The sequence below is a fragment of the Stegastes partitus genome, unplaced genomic scaffold, assembly GCF_000690725.1.
Source record: "Stegastes partitus isolate 25-593 unplaced genomic scaffold, Stegastes_partitus-1.0.2 Scaffold1403, whole genome shotgun sequence".
Lineage (NCBI taxonomy): Eukaryota > Metazoa > Chordata > Actinopteri > Pomacentridae > Stegastes > Stegastes partitus.
In genome coordinates, this window is record NW_007579134.1 from 1 (window position 1) to 13,271 (window position 13,271).

At 41.3% G+C, this 13,271-nt stretch overlaps 1 protein-coding gene across 1 annotated transcript; it reads left to right on the plus strand.

Annotated features, from left to right (window-relative positions):
• Positions 1-3,820: 3,820 nt before the first annotated feature.
• fam98a (family with sequence similarity 98 member A) lies at positions 3,821-13,061 on the plus strand. The gene is made up of 8 exons (XM_008299330.1): positions 3,821-3,958; positions 4,585-4,733; positions 5,336-5,470; positions 7,809-7,990; positions 8,817-8,897; positions 8,998-9,114; positions 10,871-11,038; positions 11,743-13,061. The coding sequence occupies exons 1-8, from the start codon at positions 3,921-3,923 to the stop codon at positions 12,388-12,390; spliced, it is 1,518 nt and encodes a 505-aa protein (XP_008297552.1). The 5' UTR covers positions 3,821-3,920; the 3' UTR covers positions 12,391-13,061.
• Positions 13,062-13,271: the final 210 nt, after the last annotated feature.

Genomic DNA, 13,271 nt, shown 5'->3' on the forward strand with positions numbered 1-13,271 from the left:
CATCTGTGGGAATCAAGGCCTTGGCAGAGACATGGTCAACAAGGGACTCGTCACAACCAAGAAAACCCCAAAGAGTAGCACTTATGAATACAAAAATCACGAGTGGCTCCTTTGAGGTGGTCTGAGAGCGACTCACATTCAGGAAAATCCAAAATTGGCAAAGTTGCTTCGGTCAAATGAAACTACTTCAACAAGTAGCACTTACTCAGTTCAACAATCAAGTCAGTGCCCTGGTAAAGGAAATAGAAATGACTGACAAATGTGTTCCTCACGTAACAAAAATCCTCTTCAATGATGATTTGGTGGACTTAGACAACTTCTGCCAATATAGGACAGCAACAACACCCCAAAAATTAGCACTTACTATATTCACAACTCATGTCAGTGCATATGGTAGAGTCATGCTGATGACCAATTTCTCAAATGATGTGTTCATTGAAAACTGCTGACAAACTCACACACAAATCCACCCTAAAGAGAAGTAGTTAGTGCATTCACATAGAAATTAATGCTCAAGCTGGGCCAATGAGACAGACATCTTAAGAGCAGTCTTCCTTACTTGCCTTCACCGTATTCCAAATGAATACTCCTGCTTTCTTCTGTGGCGTGTTCTCATCACAGCAACTGTGCTATTTATTTAACAGAGGTGCCCACCTTAAATAGAGAATGCAAGCATTTCCACCAGACTCCGCCCTGCTTTTCACATGGTTTCAATGGTCTACCTATTGTTCAGCCTAACCACCGTCCCATAGTGGCCAAAGTACCACCATCTGATATTCAATGCAAGCGGTTCCATGCTGATGAGCTGGAAGAGACATAATCAAGAGGGGACTCATCACAACCATGCCAACCTTGAAGAGAAGCACTTATGAATACAATCATCATGAGTGGCTTCTTTGAGACAGAGGACAGCAAAAACACCCCAACAATTAGCACTCACTGTCTTCCCATCTCAAGTCAGTGCTTGTGTCAGAGTAATGTTGATGATCAATTTCCCAAATGATGTAATCACTGAAACCTGCTGACAATCTCATTCAATCAACATAACCCCAAAGACAACCATTAATAAACACAAGAACCACCCGTGTCTCCCTGTGAGCTGAGCTGCATGCCTTCCACATCATATCTATCTCCAGTTACAGTCCAGAGCATTTTTCATGTACAACCACCCCAAAAGAGAAGCACTTTGTGAATTCAAAGACAATTTCATGCTCAAGTTTGGCCAGACAGACATCTAATAAGCAGTCTTCCTTACTTGCCTTCACCGTAGTCCAGATGATTACTTCTGCTTTCTTCTGTGCTGTGTCCCCCTCACAGCAACTGTGGCGTTTCTTCAGCAGAGTTGGCCACCTGAAATGGAGAATGCAAGCATTTCCACCAGACTCCGCCCTGCGTGGCACATAGTTTCAATGGTGTACCTATTGTTCAGCCGAACGATCGTTCCATGGTGGCCAAAGTACCGTCATCTCATTTTTAATGCGAGCTGTTGGACACTGATGAGATTGCAAAAGTATTTCAAGTCATGATTTCAAGCAGAGGTCAAAAACACTACCCCAACAAGGACCACTTGCTGCATTAAAAAACAAAGTCATTGCTCCTGTCAAGGTAATATTCATAACCACATTGAGTCATGACATGATCCAGGTTAAAACATGTAAATCAGAAAGCACATTTGTATCATCAACCCCACTTTGTTTCTCTTTGAACTCTTCTCTCATCTGTGGGAATCAAGGCCTTGGCAGAGACATAATCCACAAGGGACTCGTCACAACCAAGAAAACCCCAAAGAAAAGCACTTTTGAATACAATGATCATGAGTGGCTCCTTTGAGATAGAGGACAGCAAAATACCCCAATAATTGGCACTTTCTGTATTCACAACTGAAGTCAGTGCTTGTGTTAGAGTTCTGCTGATGACCAGTTTCTCACATGATGTAATCACTGACAACTGCTGACAAACTCACACAACAACCCCAACGACAAGCACTGATGAACACAAGAACCACCCATGCCTCCCTATGTGCTGATCTGCATTTCTTAAACATGACATCTATCTCCAGTTGCAGTCCAGAGCATTTGTCATGTACAACCTCCCAACAAGAAATGTAGCTGTCTAAGAGACAGGTTGTGGTGTGTGTTTGGTTTGTGTTTGATTGTCAGTTCATTGTTTTGCTGTTCATATATAATTGAGAACTGAGATGAAGAATGTAACAGATTGTTAAAAAATAGATCGCTTTAAGGTCCAGTTTAGTTAAGAAGTTGGGTACGCTGTGTCGGAGTTTTATTTTGACAAGTCAGGTCACATGACTAACTTTTAGTAAGGTTAAGAGAGCAGCATTGTGGGTCACAATCGGCATGGACAGGCAACAGAGACACTTAATAGAAGTTATCGCCATTCTGCATGTGGTTTAAGAGGCGCAAACGGTAATTATCTTTGGTTTATATTTCATGTATAATGGGGTATGATTTAGAGACTGAAAGATCCACAAATGTCTGTTTTTTAATGTGCATTTGTTTATTGTGTTTAGTTTTCACGGTGTTACGCGGTGTTTGACGAAGAGAAGAACTAAGAATAAACCTCCGTTGACATCAGTAAGAAGCACGGCCTTTTTTGTTAGACCCGTGCAGCTACAAGAAACCCTTAATGAATTCAAAGATAATCTTCCTCAAGCTGGGCCAATGAGACAGACATCTCATGAGCAGTCTTCCTTTATTGTCTTCACCATAGTGCAGATGATTACTTCTGCTTTCTTCTGTGCTGTGTCCCCATCACAGCAACTGTGGCGTTTCTTCAACAGAGTTGGCCATCTGAAATAGAGAATGCAAGCATTTCCACCAGACTCCGCCCTGCGTGGCACATAGTTTCAATGGTCTACCTATTGTTCAGCCTAACAATCGTCCCATAGTGGCCAAAGTACCGTCATCTCATTTTTAATGCGAGCTGTTAGACACTGATGAGATTGTGAAAGCATTTCAAGTCATGATTTCAAGCAGAGGTCAAAAACACTACCCCAACAAGGAGCACTTGCTGCATTAAAAAACAAAGTCAGTGCTCCTGTCAGGGTAATATTAATAACCACATTGAGCCATGACATGATCCTGGTTAAAACGTGTAAACCAGAAATCACATTTTTATTAGTAACCCTACTTTATTTCTCTTTGAACTCTTCTCCCATCTGTGGGAATCAAGGCCTTGGCAGATACATTATCAAAAAGGGACTCGTCACAGACAAGAAAACTCCAAAGAGAAGCACTTGTGAATACAATAATCATGAGTGGCTCCTTTGAGATAGAGGACAGCAAAACTACCCCAACAATTAGCACTCACTGTATTCACAACTCAAGTTCGTGCAGTGCAACGGATTTGTACAGCCTCCATCGTTCCACCAAGTGGAATATTGAACAGCTAATCATATACAACTTGTTGCCTTTTGATAGTATCCACATTAAACTTCCTTTACAATTCCCATAGTGGCCAGCCAGATTAATGTATTAATGGCATTAGCACTTTTCTGTACTTGTCTTTTCATCATCAAGCTAATTGATTCTGCATGTATCCGTGACATGTCTGCATCATCGTAGGTGAGGAATTTCTTGAACAGGTTTTGGCATGATGCAAATTTTCAATGTAACCATTTCCACCCCAGTCAACCTTGTTTTGCATAGTGTTTAATTCATGCATTTTTGTTATATATTGCTAATTCATCTTCCATAGTTCAGCTATTTCCTGATACTGACGGCATGGTGACGCGTCTCTTAGTCCCCCTCCAGCCCAGTAGGCGGCAGCAACGTTCCGAACTAACATTTAATCAGCCACCATTTCACAGTAAAAGAAGTAAAGCAACTGAAACGTGTATCAGCTGAGCTGGCTGATGAGAAAATACTGTTCCACAGTTTAGAGTATTCTAGTAGACTGCAGGGATGGAGAATGATATTCTTGTGTCTCTTGAAGATTTGGGGTGAGTTCACTTTCTGTGAACTAAAGATGTCATGAATGTCCTGATCTACGCTCTCAGTCAGCAGCTCCAGTCTGTTGTCGCCAGCGCAGTGCAACATAGCTTACTGTAGCTAACCGGCTAACTGGCTTTTGTCGTGGCTGTAGCAGTGATGGATTTTTTCATTGCTACGTGTGAGCATCTTAGTTCTCCGTGTACACATCGGTGTGAACAGACCTACAGTCTGATTTTACATGTAATGTTAGAAGCTGTGTCAGCAGAAGCAGCTCCGGTATAACGTCTGGAGAGCTCCAACGCATTCCTCTGTGTCAACCCCACCAAGAAACACTTTCTGAAAAGTGGGACATGAATTGGAACAAATGTTTTGTAGTTAGTTTCTTAAATTAAATGAACAGGTCGTTTTTCAGTTTCTTTGCCGTCTGTATGTTGGACACATGTAACCTGATTTAGTGCTTTGACTCCATTGGTGAGACCTGGCAGGAAGGCGTCAGTGTTCTGACTGAATATGGCTGCAGTCATACTTATGCTCACTGCTTTGCTGCTGATAAGGGCATCATGAGACACGAGTTGTAACTACAGACTGTTGAGGATTTTGTGTGTTTTACCCTGAGCTCTGTGTGCCACTGCAGGTACCAAGGCCCTCTGTTGGAGGAAGGAGCTCTGGACTCTGCTGTGAGCGGCGGAGCAGCTTCACCTGAGTTCACTAAGCTCTGTGCCTGGATTGTGTCAGAGCTTCGAATCTACTGCAAACTCGAGGAAAATGTCCATGCCACTAACTGTAAGACAGCTTTATCCACTGTTTAACAAAGTTGTTCCTGTAGCCAGGTTAATGGAAAGTTTTGAATACTCAGAGAATAGTTACACATCCAATAAGTTTCCTACATTTTGAGGGCTGATCATAAAGTTAAAGACCATTTCTTGTCCACCGGGTACATCATGGTCATGTGCATGCAGCTTGTGCGAGTAGTAACTGTTACGAGTCAGGATGTCTCGGGACTTATGTTTTCAACATCAGGACCTGATTCTGCTCACACATGTTGCACGAGCGTGGTGTATTTAGTGCATGTGCACAAGGAACAGCAACTGTATAATCATCCTTCATATTTCCTTTTTTTGCTGGGTAAAAGTTTATGACAGAGGTGAAGATTTTTTTTCTTTTAACAGACTCTAGAAGAAGAGAAAAGTCTACATTTGGATATTTTTTTTTTTATCACTGTTGTCATGTATAACTTCTACATGGAAGAAGGTGAAGAGCTGTATGAGTCTGTAGCAGCTTAGAGGAACACCAGACTGCATTTCTGCTATGTGTGACATCTAACTAACTGATTAATCTGTCTTTGTTGCATCATATGTTTCATTTTGTCCTTCTGCTTGTCCCAGGTCCGAGTGAAGCGGAGAGCTTCCAGCTGGAGATGAGCGGCCTGCTGTCAGAGCTCGTCTGTCCTTACCTCGTCCTTACCAGCGGAGACATCACCCAGAGGCTCCTCAGCAGGACCGATTGTGTTCTGCTCCTCAGTATGATAACAGCCAAACAAAATCTCTGTTTACAGAACATCTCAGACATTTCTCGGTGCTGCATTAGCCTGAGGGCAAACAAGATTTCAAAAAATGATCAAGCTTTATGTAGTGCCACACCCACTCTGATAAATCCCCCAAATTAAGATCCCAAATATCCCAAATTAAGACCTGGTGTAAATGGGTCTCAATTGTTCTATATTGTGATGTGCAGTGCTTTACAGCCTGTTGACAGAATGTAGTTTCCACCAGGAGGCACTGTAAAAGGCCTGTGGGCAGTTTGTTGCACGACCACATCAGATGTATGCAATATTTTTGACTGTTGGGGGAAGTTGGATAAAACTCCATGTGGCCATCAAACTACATGTCTTTCTAAACTTAATAAACAGTTCTACTTACTTTCCTATCATAATAGAGAAGAGAAATGAAGGCTGTAAATCTCACACAGTCTGCATCTGCTGCAGGCAAAATAAGTGACTTCATCTGCATGTGGGTGTGCCACAGGTGTTGTGACGCTTTAAGGTTCCATACCTGTTGCAGGTATTTCTATTGTGTTGCTTGTGTTTGATGCTGGAATCAGTTTGGGTGTTGGTTTTAAGTGGGTGTGAAACCTTTGCCAATTTGGAATTAGAAAAATTATTGTTCCAGCATGTTTTGTCATCTAGTGTCATACCTTCTACTCTGCCACTGCCAAAGTATGAAGTGCACCATTGCCTTGACAGACTGTTTGCATGACCACTGTTTGTTAATTAGGTAGATCAGAAGACTCAACAGCCTGTTGTGGGGCTGAATGCTGGAAGTTTGTGGAACTTTTATGTCTTGCGATTGTGTGACCTCACTTAATACCTCGCATAGCTCTGACTAGCTTCTACCTGAGCCGATGTGTGGCAGTGGCAAATGAGTGTGTAGAGTCTTCAGAAGCTCTGATCTTTTTTCAGAGCATATATTTTTACTGGTCATAGCTGAAAAAGTATGTGTGGAGTTTATACTGTTTCAGTTAATAAGCGCACACAACACCTGAACCTGGTTTATTTATTGCAGCAGAGTTTTGTGACCATGACATGCTGAAATATCTACTGTGTATGAAGAATTGTTCAGCTTTTAAACTGGGCAGCAGTTAAATTTCAGTCAAGCAAATCAAGTTTATTGTCATTTTGCTGTACATACAGCAGTAGGACAAACAAGATGAGAGAGCGTTTCTTCATGATCCTAAAACTAAAACCAATTAAATAAAGAAGTATTTGCATGTCTGGATCAGCAGTTCAGCATTCTGACAGCTTGTGGAATGAAGCTGTTGATCAGTCTGGAGGTTCTTCCTTTAATGCTCTGGAAACGTTTACCTGATGGTAGCAGTTCAAGCAGTTTATGGAGAGGGTGTGAGGAGTCCCTGACTCCTTGTTGGTTAAGGATGTCTCTCCGTTGTAAGTTTTGCGGAATGAACGTCTGGGATAGACAAGACACTCAAAACTTGACCCTCTCGCTGTCTCCTGAAGGGACCACTGTGTGCATGCGTGCCACCATCTCTATAGAAACATAGAGATGATAGAACTCTTGTATAGAACTCGTAGAACACAGAACTCTTGACCACTCACGCTGCAGCAGCTCACACTGAATCCAAACACTGCACCCACCAGTCCATTTTATCTGTTGACAAACTTCTTTTAATCAAGACGACCTAAATGTAGACAAGAAACAAGATAGCGAGTGTAACTTTGTGCAGTTCTGCTATGAATGAAAAGTGACAAGAACAATATCGAACAGCAGATGACTAACAAGATACAGAGCATTTTCTCTGTCTGTTGTGAGTTTTATGTTACAGTTTCAGCCTTGAAACATTCTACTCCAATAATATTAAAAACAAGGTTACTACAGGTTTTTTCCCAGCTGCCACAAGGGAAATCTAAATCTGAATGCACAGCTGACCAAAATATCTGAATTGTCAGAAGTCCATCTGATGGATCATGGGACAGATCATTGATTGCTGAGTTGGTAAATCATTTGTCGTAACTGATCATCTACATCTAACGACACCGAGCTTAACAGAAATTTGACTCAACTGTAAGATCCTGTGGAGGGTGACCAATTCAGGGCTAAAACTGAGCTGTGTATAGTGTCAGCCTTGCTTAAAAAGAATGGAGCCATCACCAGTGTTATAATTATACCCCTGCGTTTCCTGCTATAAATAATCAAAATGTTTGTCTTAGCACACTGCATTTAATAATTCACAACAGATTTTAAAAATCACTTCTATTGAAACTATTTTAGATGCAACTTTCTGAAAGCTTGGCATTCTGTAACAGCATTAAGAAGGTAATCAAATCCCGTTTCTGTGTCTCAGCTTTTCTGGTGTCTGAGTTGGAGGCATCGAGGATGATCCTGGTGAACAAGCCTCAGCAGAAAGCCCAGGAGTCTGGCAGCCCCGTGTTCCAAGAGCTGAAGGGTATCTGCATGGCACTGGGCATGTCCAAGCCTCCAGCCAACATCACCATGTTCCAGTTCTTCAGTGGAATAGAGAAGAAGGTCAGTTGGCTTGGTGACACAGGGAGGGGGTGTGCACTCACAGCATAGACAGCATCTTGTAGAGTTGACCTGTACTTCAAGGTGGCGCATATCTTTTGTTTCTGGAAAAACGGATACTGTGGAATTATGGTTTCTATGGGTGCTGACCAATGTCAACTTTGAATGCAGACAGTTGTGTATGCATGCGAGTACTATACTGTGACACATTAGTTGACTGAACAGAGATGAAATGCAGGTAGTGGTGAAAGTCTGGCAATTAAATCAAACCATGAGGCATTTTTTTCTTCACTAGTCCTCTGGCCTTGTCCCACCACTTGCGGTCGCCACCGTTCTCAGCTCTGTAATGACTGACTGGTTCTGGTTGTGCATTAAAATACACAGCATTAGTAAATCATCTCCATATCAGTTTAATAGAAAAAAGAGAATGTCTGTATTTTTGACTGTACTGAAAATCAGTCACCTTCTAATTACTCTGTTATACCTTAGTGCCTTGATGTCCAACAGTAGAAATAAAGCTGGAAGAGCATCTGTCAAACAGCTGCAATTGATGATGAGCTTGAAAAGACAGACAAAAAAAATGAGTTTGAACTTCAAGAGGCTGACAGGAGAGAGCATGAGTGAGTGATTGATCGATAGGAGTTACATAAAGGTGGTGTGTTTTACGTTAATTTTTAAAATATTTTACTTTTGCTTGAGAAAAGGCTTCAGTGATGAGGACTCGCTTCTGTTTCCTATCCCCAGCAAGTCTTTTTCAAAACAGATGCTGGATAAAGGGGCTTAATTTTACAACTCAACTTACACAAATGTTGTTTTTTTTTTTTCTCAGCTGAAAGAAGCTTTAAGTCGAGTCCCACCAAATCACACAGGAGAACCTTTGTTGAAGAAGGCCCTTGGACCTGTGCACTTGGTAAATACTGAAAAGTTGTGAAGAAATACACCACAGTCAATGAGCACTGCAAAACTGAATGATTGACTTTTCTTTGTTTTGTTTTTTTTCATTTGTTCAGGAAAAAATTGAAGCTATAAACCAAGCATTAGTAAACGAGTATGAAGTTAGACGGAAAATGTTGTTGAAGCGTCTCGATGTGACAGTGCAGTCCTTCGGCTGGTCTGACAGAGCAAAGGTAAGTAGGAGCTTCACATCTTGATAAAATCTGACACTACACAGAAATAAAGCATTTCAAACAGGAAGTGTAGTAGACTTGTCTGTACAGCTCTGCTTTTTGCACATCTAAAGAGAGGAGTCGATTAGGCATGAGAAGTTTGTTGAACAAGAAATGTATTTCCATAGAACAGTGGAAAAGGTCAAACATACGCAGTACACTGAATGCATGGAGACAGTTCATTTAGTGTTGGGGTTAGGAGGATGTCGAATTCTAGGTTTGATGCGTTACATTTCTGCTGGGATTTAAGATTTATTTTTTCAATTAGTTTACCACAGTTTTAGTGACTCAGTATAATAAAAAAGACACATTCCACTGTCCATAAGCACCATTGATAGGGATGCACATTTCCATATACAATAGTCAGTCATATTAACAATCAATAATCTTTCGGCAAAATATATGAAACACAGTGGACTTTCAATATGCTGATAGCGCAGTTTTTAAACACTGACTGATATGTTTGCACAGATGACTCAATCTGAAAGAAGTCTGAAGAACACAAAGAAAACAGCAGGATCCTTGAATTTGTTAAATACATATGATTAATTATAAAAAAAATTCTGACTTCGTTCAAAACTGTTTAGCAAATGAGTTGCTGTCTTCCATGGTAAATGACCTTTAACCTTTTTAATCTTTTCACTGCAGTTTGATGTGTGAATAATCCACTGAGTTGATTTCCATATTAGATTGATATACTGGGAACACTTACTCAGCTGGAGCAGATCTCCACAAACCCTCTCGCTGCAACTTTATCAGTCAGGGGAAATCTGTCAGTATTTACTGCCGCCTTTAACATAGATTTCTACTTGGAGCAGAACGTCACTAAAACAGTTTGAATGTTATTGGAAGCATGTAACCAGACTCCAGATGCAAATGAACATGAGCAGTGTTGGCAACTACAGCGGCTCTGTGCTGACAGTGTCGTGTTTGAAAATAATAGCTTTGTGTTAGCATGAGCCACATGTAGCTGGCTAAACCAGATAGACACTTTTTATTAACATGTTACTGATGATAGACATGCATGTCAGAAAATGTATTGTAGTAGCTGGTTTCACCACCAAGTGGAGCCTCTTACTATTGGAGGAGATATAGTGTTTGCTATGGCAGTCGTGTTGATGAACTTTCCAGCATCATGTGCTTAAAAGGTTTCTGTCCGGTTGAGGCTCATGCTAACACTAAGCTAGGATTTTCAGTTACTAATAGAGGCAGGGAGACATGAGCCTTTCAGCACAGAGCAGCTGTAGCTGCTAACACTGCTCATGTTCGTTTGCATCAGTAGTCTGGTTACATGTCATCATATATGAGATCATATGACATCTTCTTATTTCAGGAGAAGGTCTACAACCCAGAATATATTTTGTTTGTCTATAAAGTCATGAAATGCATGGAAATCAAAATGGTTACAGATTGTTTTCTGTCAATTGATCAATCAACTTGGTGTGAACATCATATTCTGATCTGAGTGCAGCCTTCACCAGCATCGTTGACTTGAATCTCCTTATAGCATCTGAAAACACTCATTCTTGTTTAGATTAATGTCTTCAACAAGATTTGCAGTATCTAACCTCTGCTTACCTGTAATGAAAACATGTTTCTTTTATCATTGCTAAAGTATTGTGTCTTGACCACATTGTAGAATAATAAATGGACAATATGCTCAAATTACTGCTTTCCAGAAGTGAATGACATTGCTTTTTTAAATGTCTTATTACAGACACATTCAGACAAGCTGAGCAAAGTTTACCAGCCACTGCGTTCTGCCCTCAACACCAAAAGTAAAATCTCTGTTTCCCACCTTCTGGCTGCTCGGCAAGACTTCTCCAAGATTCTCCGCACAAGCTCTGGAAAGATCAGAGAGAAGACTGCTTGTGCCATTAATAAGGTGGGTTGCTTCCAGTGCTCACACCTTTTTTTTTCTGTGTTATGTATATTCTGTTTTTATTCTGTGCAAAAGGCCATGTTCTCATGACACTGCGATATGTAGTCTATATGAATATTTGCATATTTGATGTGTGCTGAAGCAGACGGGGTAATTATTTAGATTTCTCACGGCTTGTATATTTTTAGCAACAGAATCAGTGACTGTCAGTTTTATCTCTGTGACATAAAGGCAAGTGTGTCTTCACATTAAGGCAAAGCTGGAGATTTTGCATGTAGACAACAGTTTTTAGCAAAACACTAAAACCAACAATGTGTTATTGTATCACTAAATAACTAACAACTTTCCTGTTCTGTCTCTGCCATAAACCCATGTGCCTCTACTGAAGATGTACATTTTGAAAACGATGTCTAGTTTTTGGTCATTATCATCAAATTATATTGCACAATGTTGATTTGTTAGGACAAATATTTGGTTTTATGTCAAAAGTAAGGAGGATTCAGGACATATTCGCTCATCATGTCATCAGTTTAAGCACTGAGCACTTCTTTGGGATTCTGCAGACAAATCTACTTCACTGGAACTTACCCCTCTAGTAACATGTGTTTATTCACACTGACCTCAGTTTTGACGTGGCTTGTTTGAGGAAGATTCTGTAACAGGCTTCACTTGGAGTGGTCTTATTTCAATACATGTCCGTTCCTCAGGTTCTGATGGGTCGAGTGCCAGACAGGGGAGGCCGGCCGTGTGAGATTGAGCCTCCACCCCCAGAGATGCCCTCCTGGCAGAAGCGTCAGGACGCTCCCCAAGGCGGAGGACACTATGGTGGGGGTGGGCATGGAGGTGGCAGGGGGGGCTACGATCACTACTCCCAAGGTGGCCGCGGAGGTTATGAGAGAGGAGGCGGTGGAGGACACGGAGACAGGGGAGGTAGAGGAGGAGGTGGCAGAGGGGGGAAGGTGCAGGGAGGCTGGGGAGACGGAGGTGGAGGAGGGAGAGGTGGTTACAACCAGGGCCACTATCAAGATGCAGGAGGCCATCAGGGAGGTGGAGGGAGAGGAAGTTATGGAGGAGGAGGAGGAAACCACCAAGGAAGCTTCCAGGACTCCGGCTACCATGGAGGAGGCGGTTACCATGACAATTATCACCAAGATGGAGGCTGGCATCAGGAGAGAGGCGGGGGAAGAGGACGAGGTGGTAGGGGAAGAGGAGGCAGAGGAGGACAAGGAGGAGGCTGGGGAGGGAGAGGGGGTCAGAGTTTTAACCAAGGAGGACAGTTTGAACAGTTCTTCCAGCATGGCGGGCAGCACTACAACCAAGCTGGCTTTAATCAAGGCAGACACTATACTAGTTGAAGATACAGTTTGAGGGCATCGCAGCAGAGTCCAGATGGACTACTTCTCATTCATGAACTAATCTGAAATGCCTTATCATCTGAGCTTAAATTTTCAGCATGCTTGAAGTTAACTAAAATGTTAAATGAGGAACTCCGACATACACATAAACAGATACTGTATACATTCACTGTAGACTGTTACGGAGTTCTAAAGTCCTTTCGCTTTTTCTTTCAGTGTGTTTTCTTTGCCCGGTCAACATAGGTTTTCTAATCAACAGTTCTGCTATAAATAGTTAGTCGATTACTTGGACTCTGCTGTTTTGACCTCAGCTTGATGCATAATTCGCCTTATATTGAAAATGTGGGACACTTTTTTTGAAAACCAGAAAGGTTCCTAAAGTTTCAGTGTTGCTGCACCTACTGTGTATTGGACATCAGAAGTGCACATCGTTATTACATGTAGGATTCTTGAAATTCTTATAGTTTCATTGAATTTAATGACTACTTGAAAACATTTGAATTTTTCCAGTCTTACTTTGTTTCAATAGATCTGGCTGGAATCTCCTTTGTTACTTATTTAAAAGATGCCATCTTGTACTGCTCATAGAAGATTGTGTGCATACGGATATGGATGTTGGAAGGTTTGCATGGATGTATGAATGAGCAATAAAAGCTTAAATTAAAATTTTATCTCTTTTTCTTTCAGTGGTCTGATTATCTAATTCAGGAAACAATTAAATGTTATAATTGGCTAAATAGAATTTTTGCAGATGGCTCAATTTGAATTTTAACTGCACATGCAGGTGCATAGATCTGCATATTCACACAAGTAAATCTAAATAACAGTCTGAGATATATATTGTCATTCTGAACTCACATGGCTAATGGCATATTAACAAC

What these genes read in the sequence shown, in the direction of transcription:
- fam98a (XM_008299330.1), top strand. Translation starts at nt 3,921, where the DNA reads ATGGAGAATGATATTCTTGTGTCTCTTGAAGATTTGGG. An exon ending in CGATTGTGTTCTGCTCCTCA is followed by an intron (nt 5,471 to 7,808) that starts GTATGATAACAG and finishes TCTGTGTCTCAG; the next exon opens with CTTTTCTGGTGTCTGAGTTG. An exon ending in GCTGGTCTGACAGAGCAAAG is followed by an intron (nt 9,115 to 10,870) that starts GTAAGTAGGAGC and finishes GTCTTATTACAG; the next exon opens with ACACATTCAGACAAGCTGAG.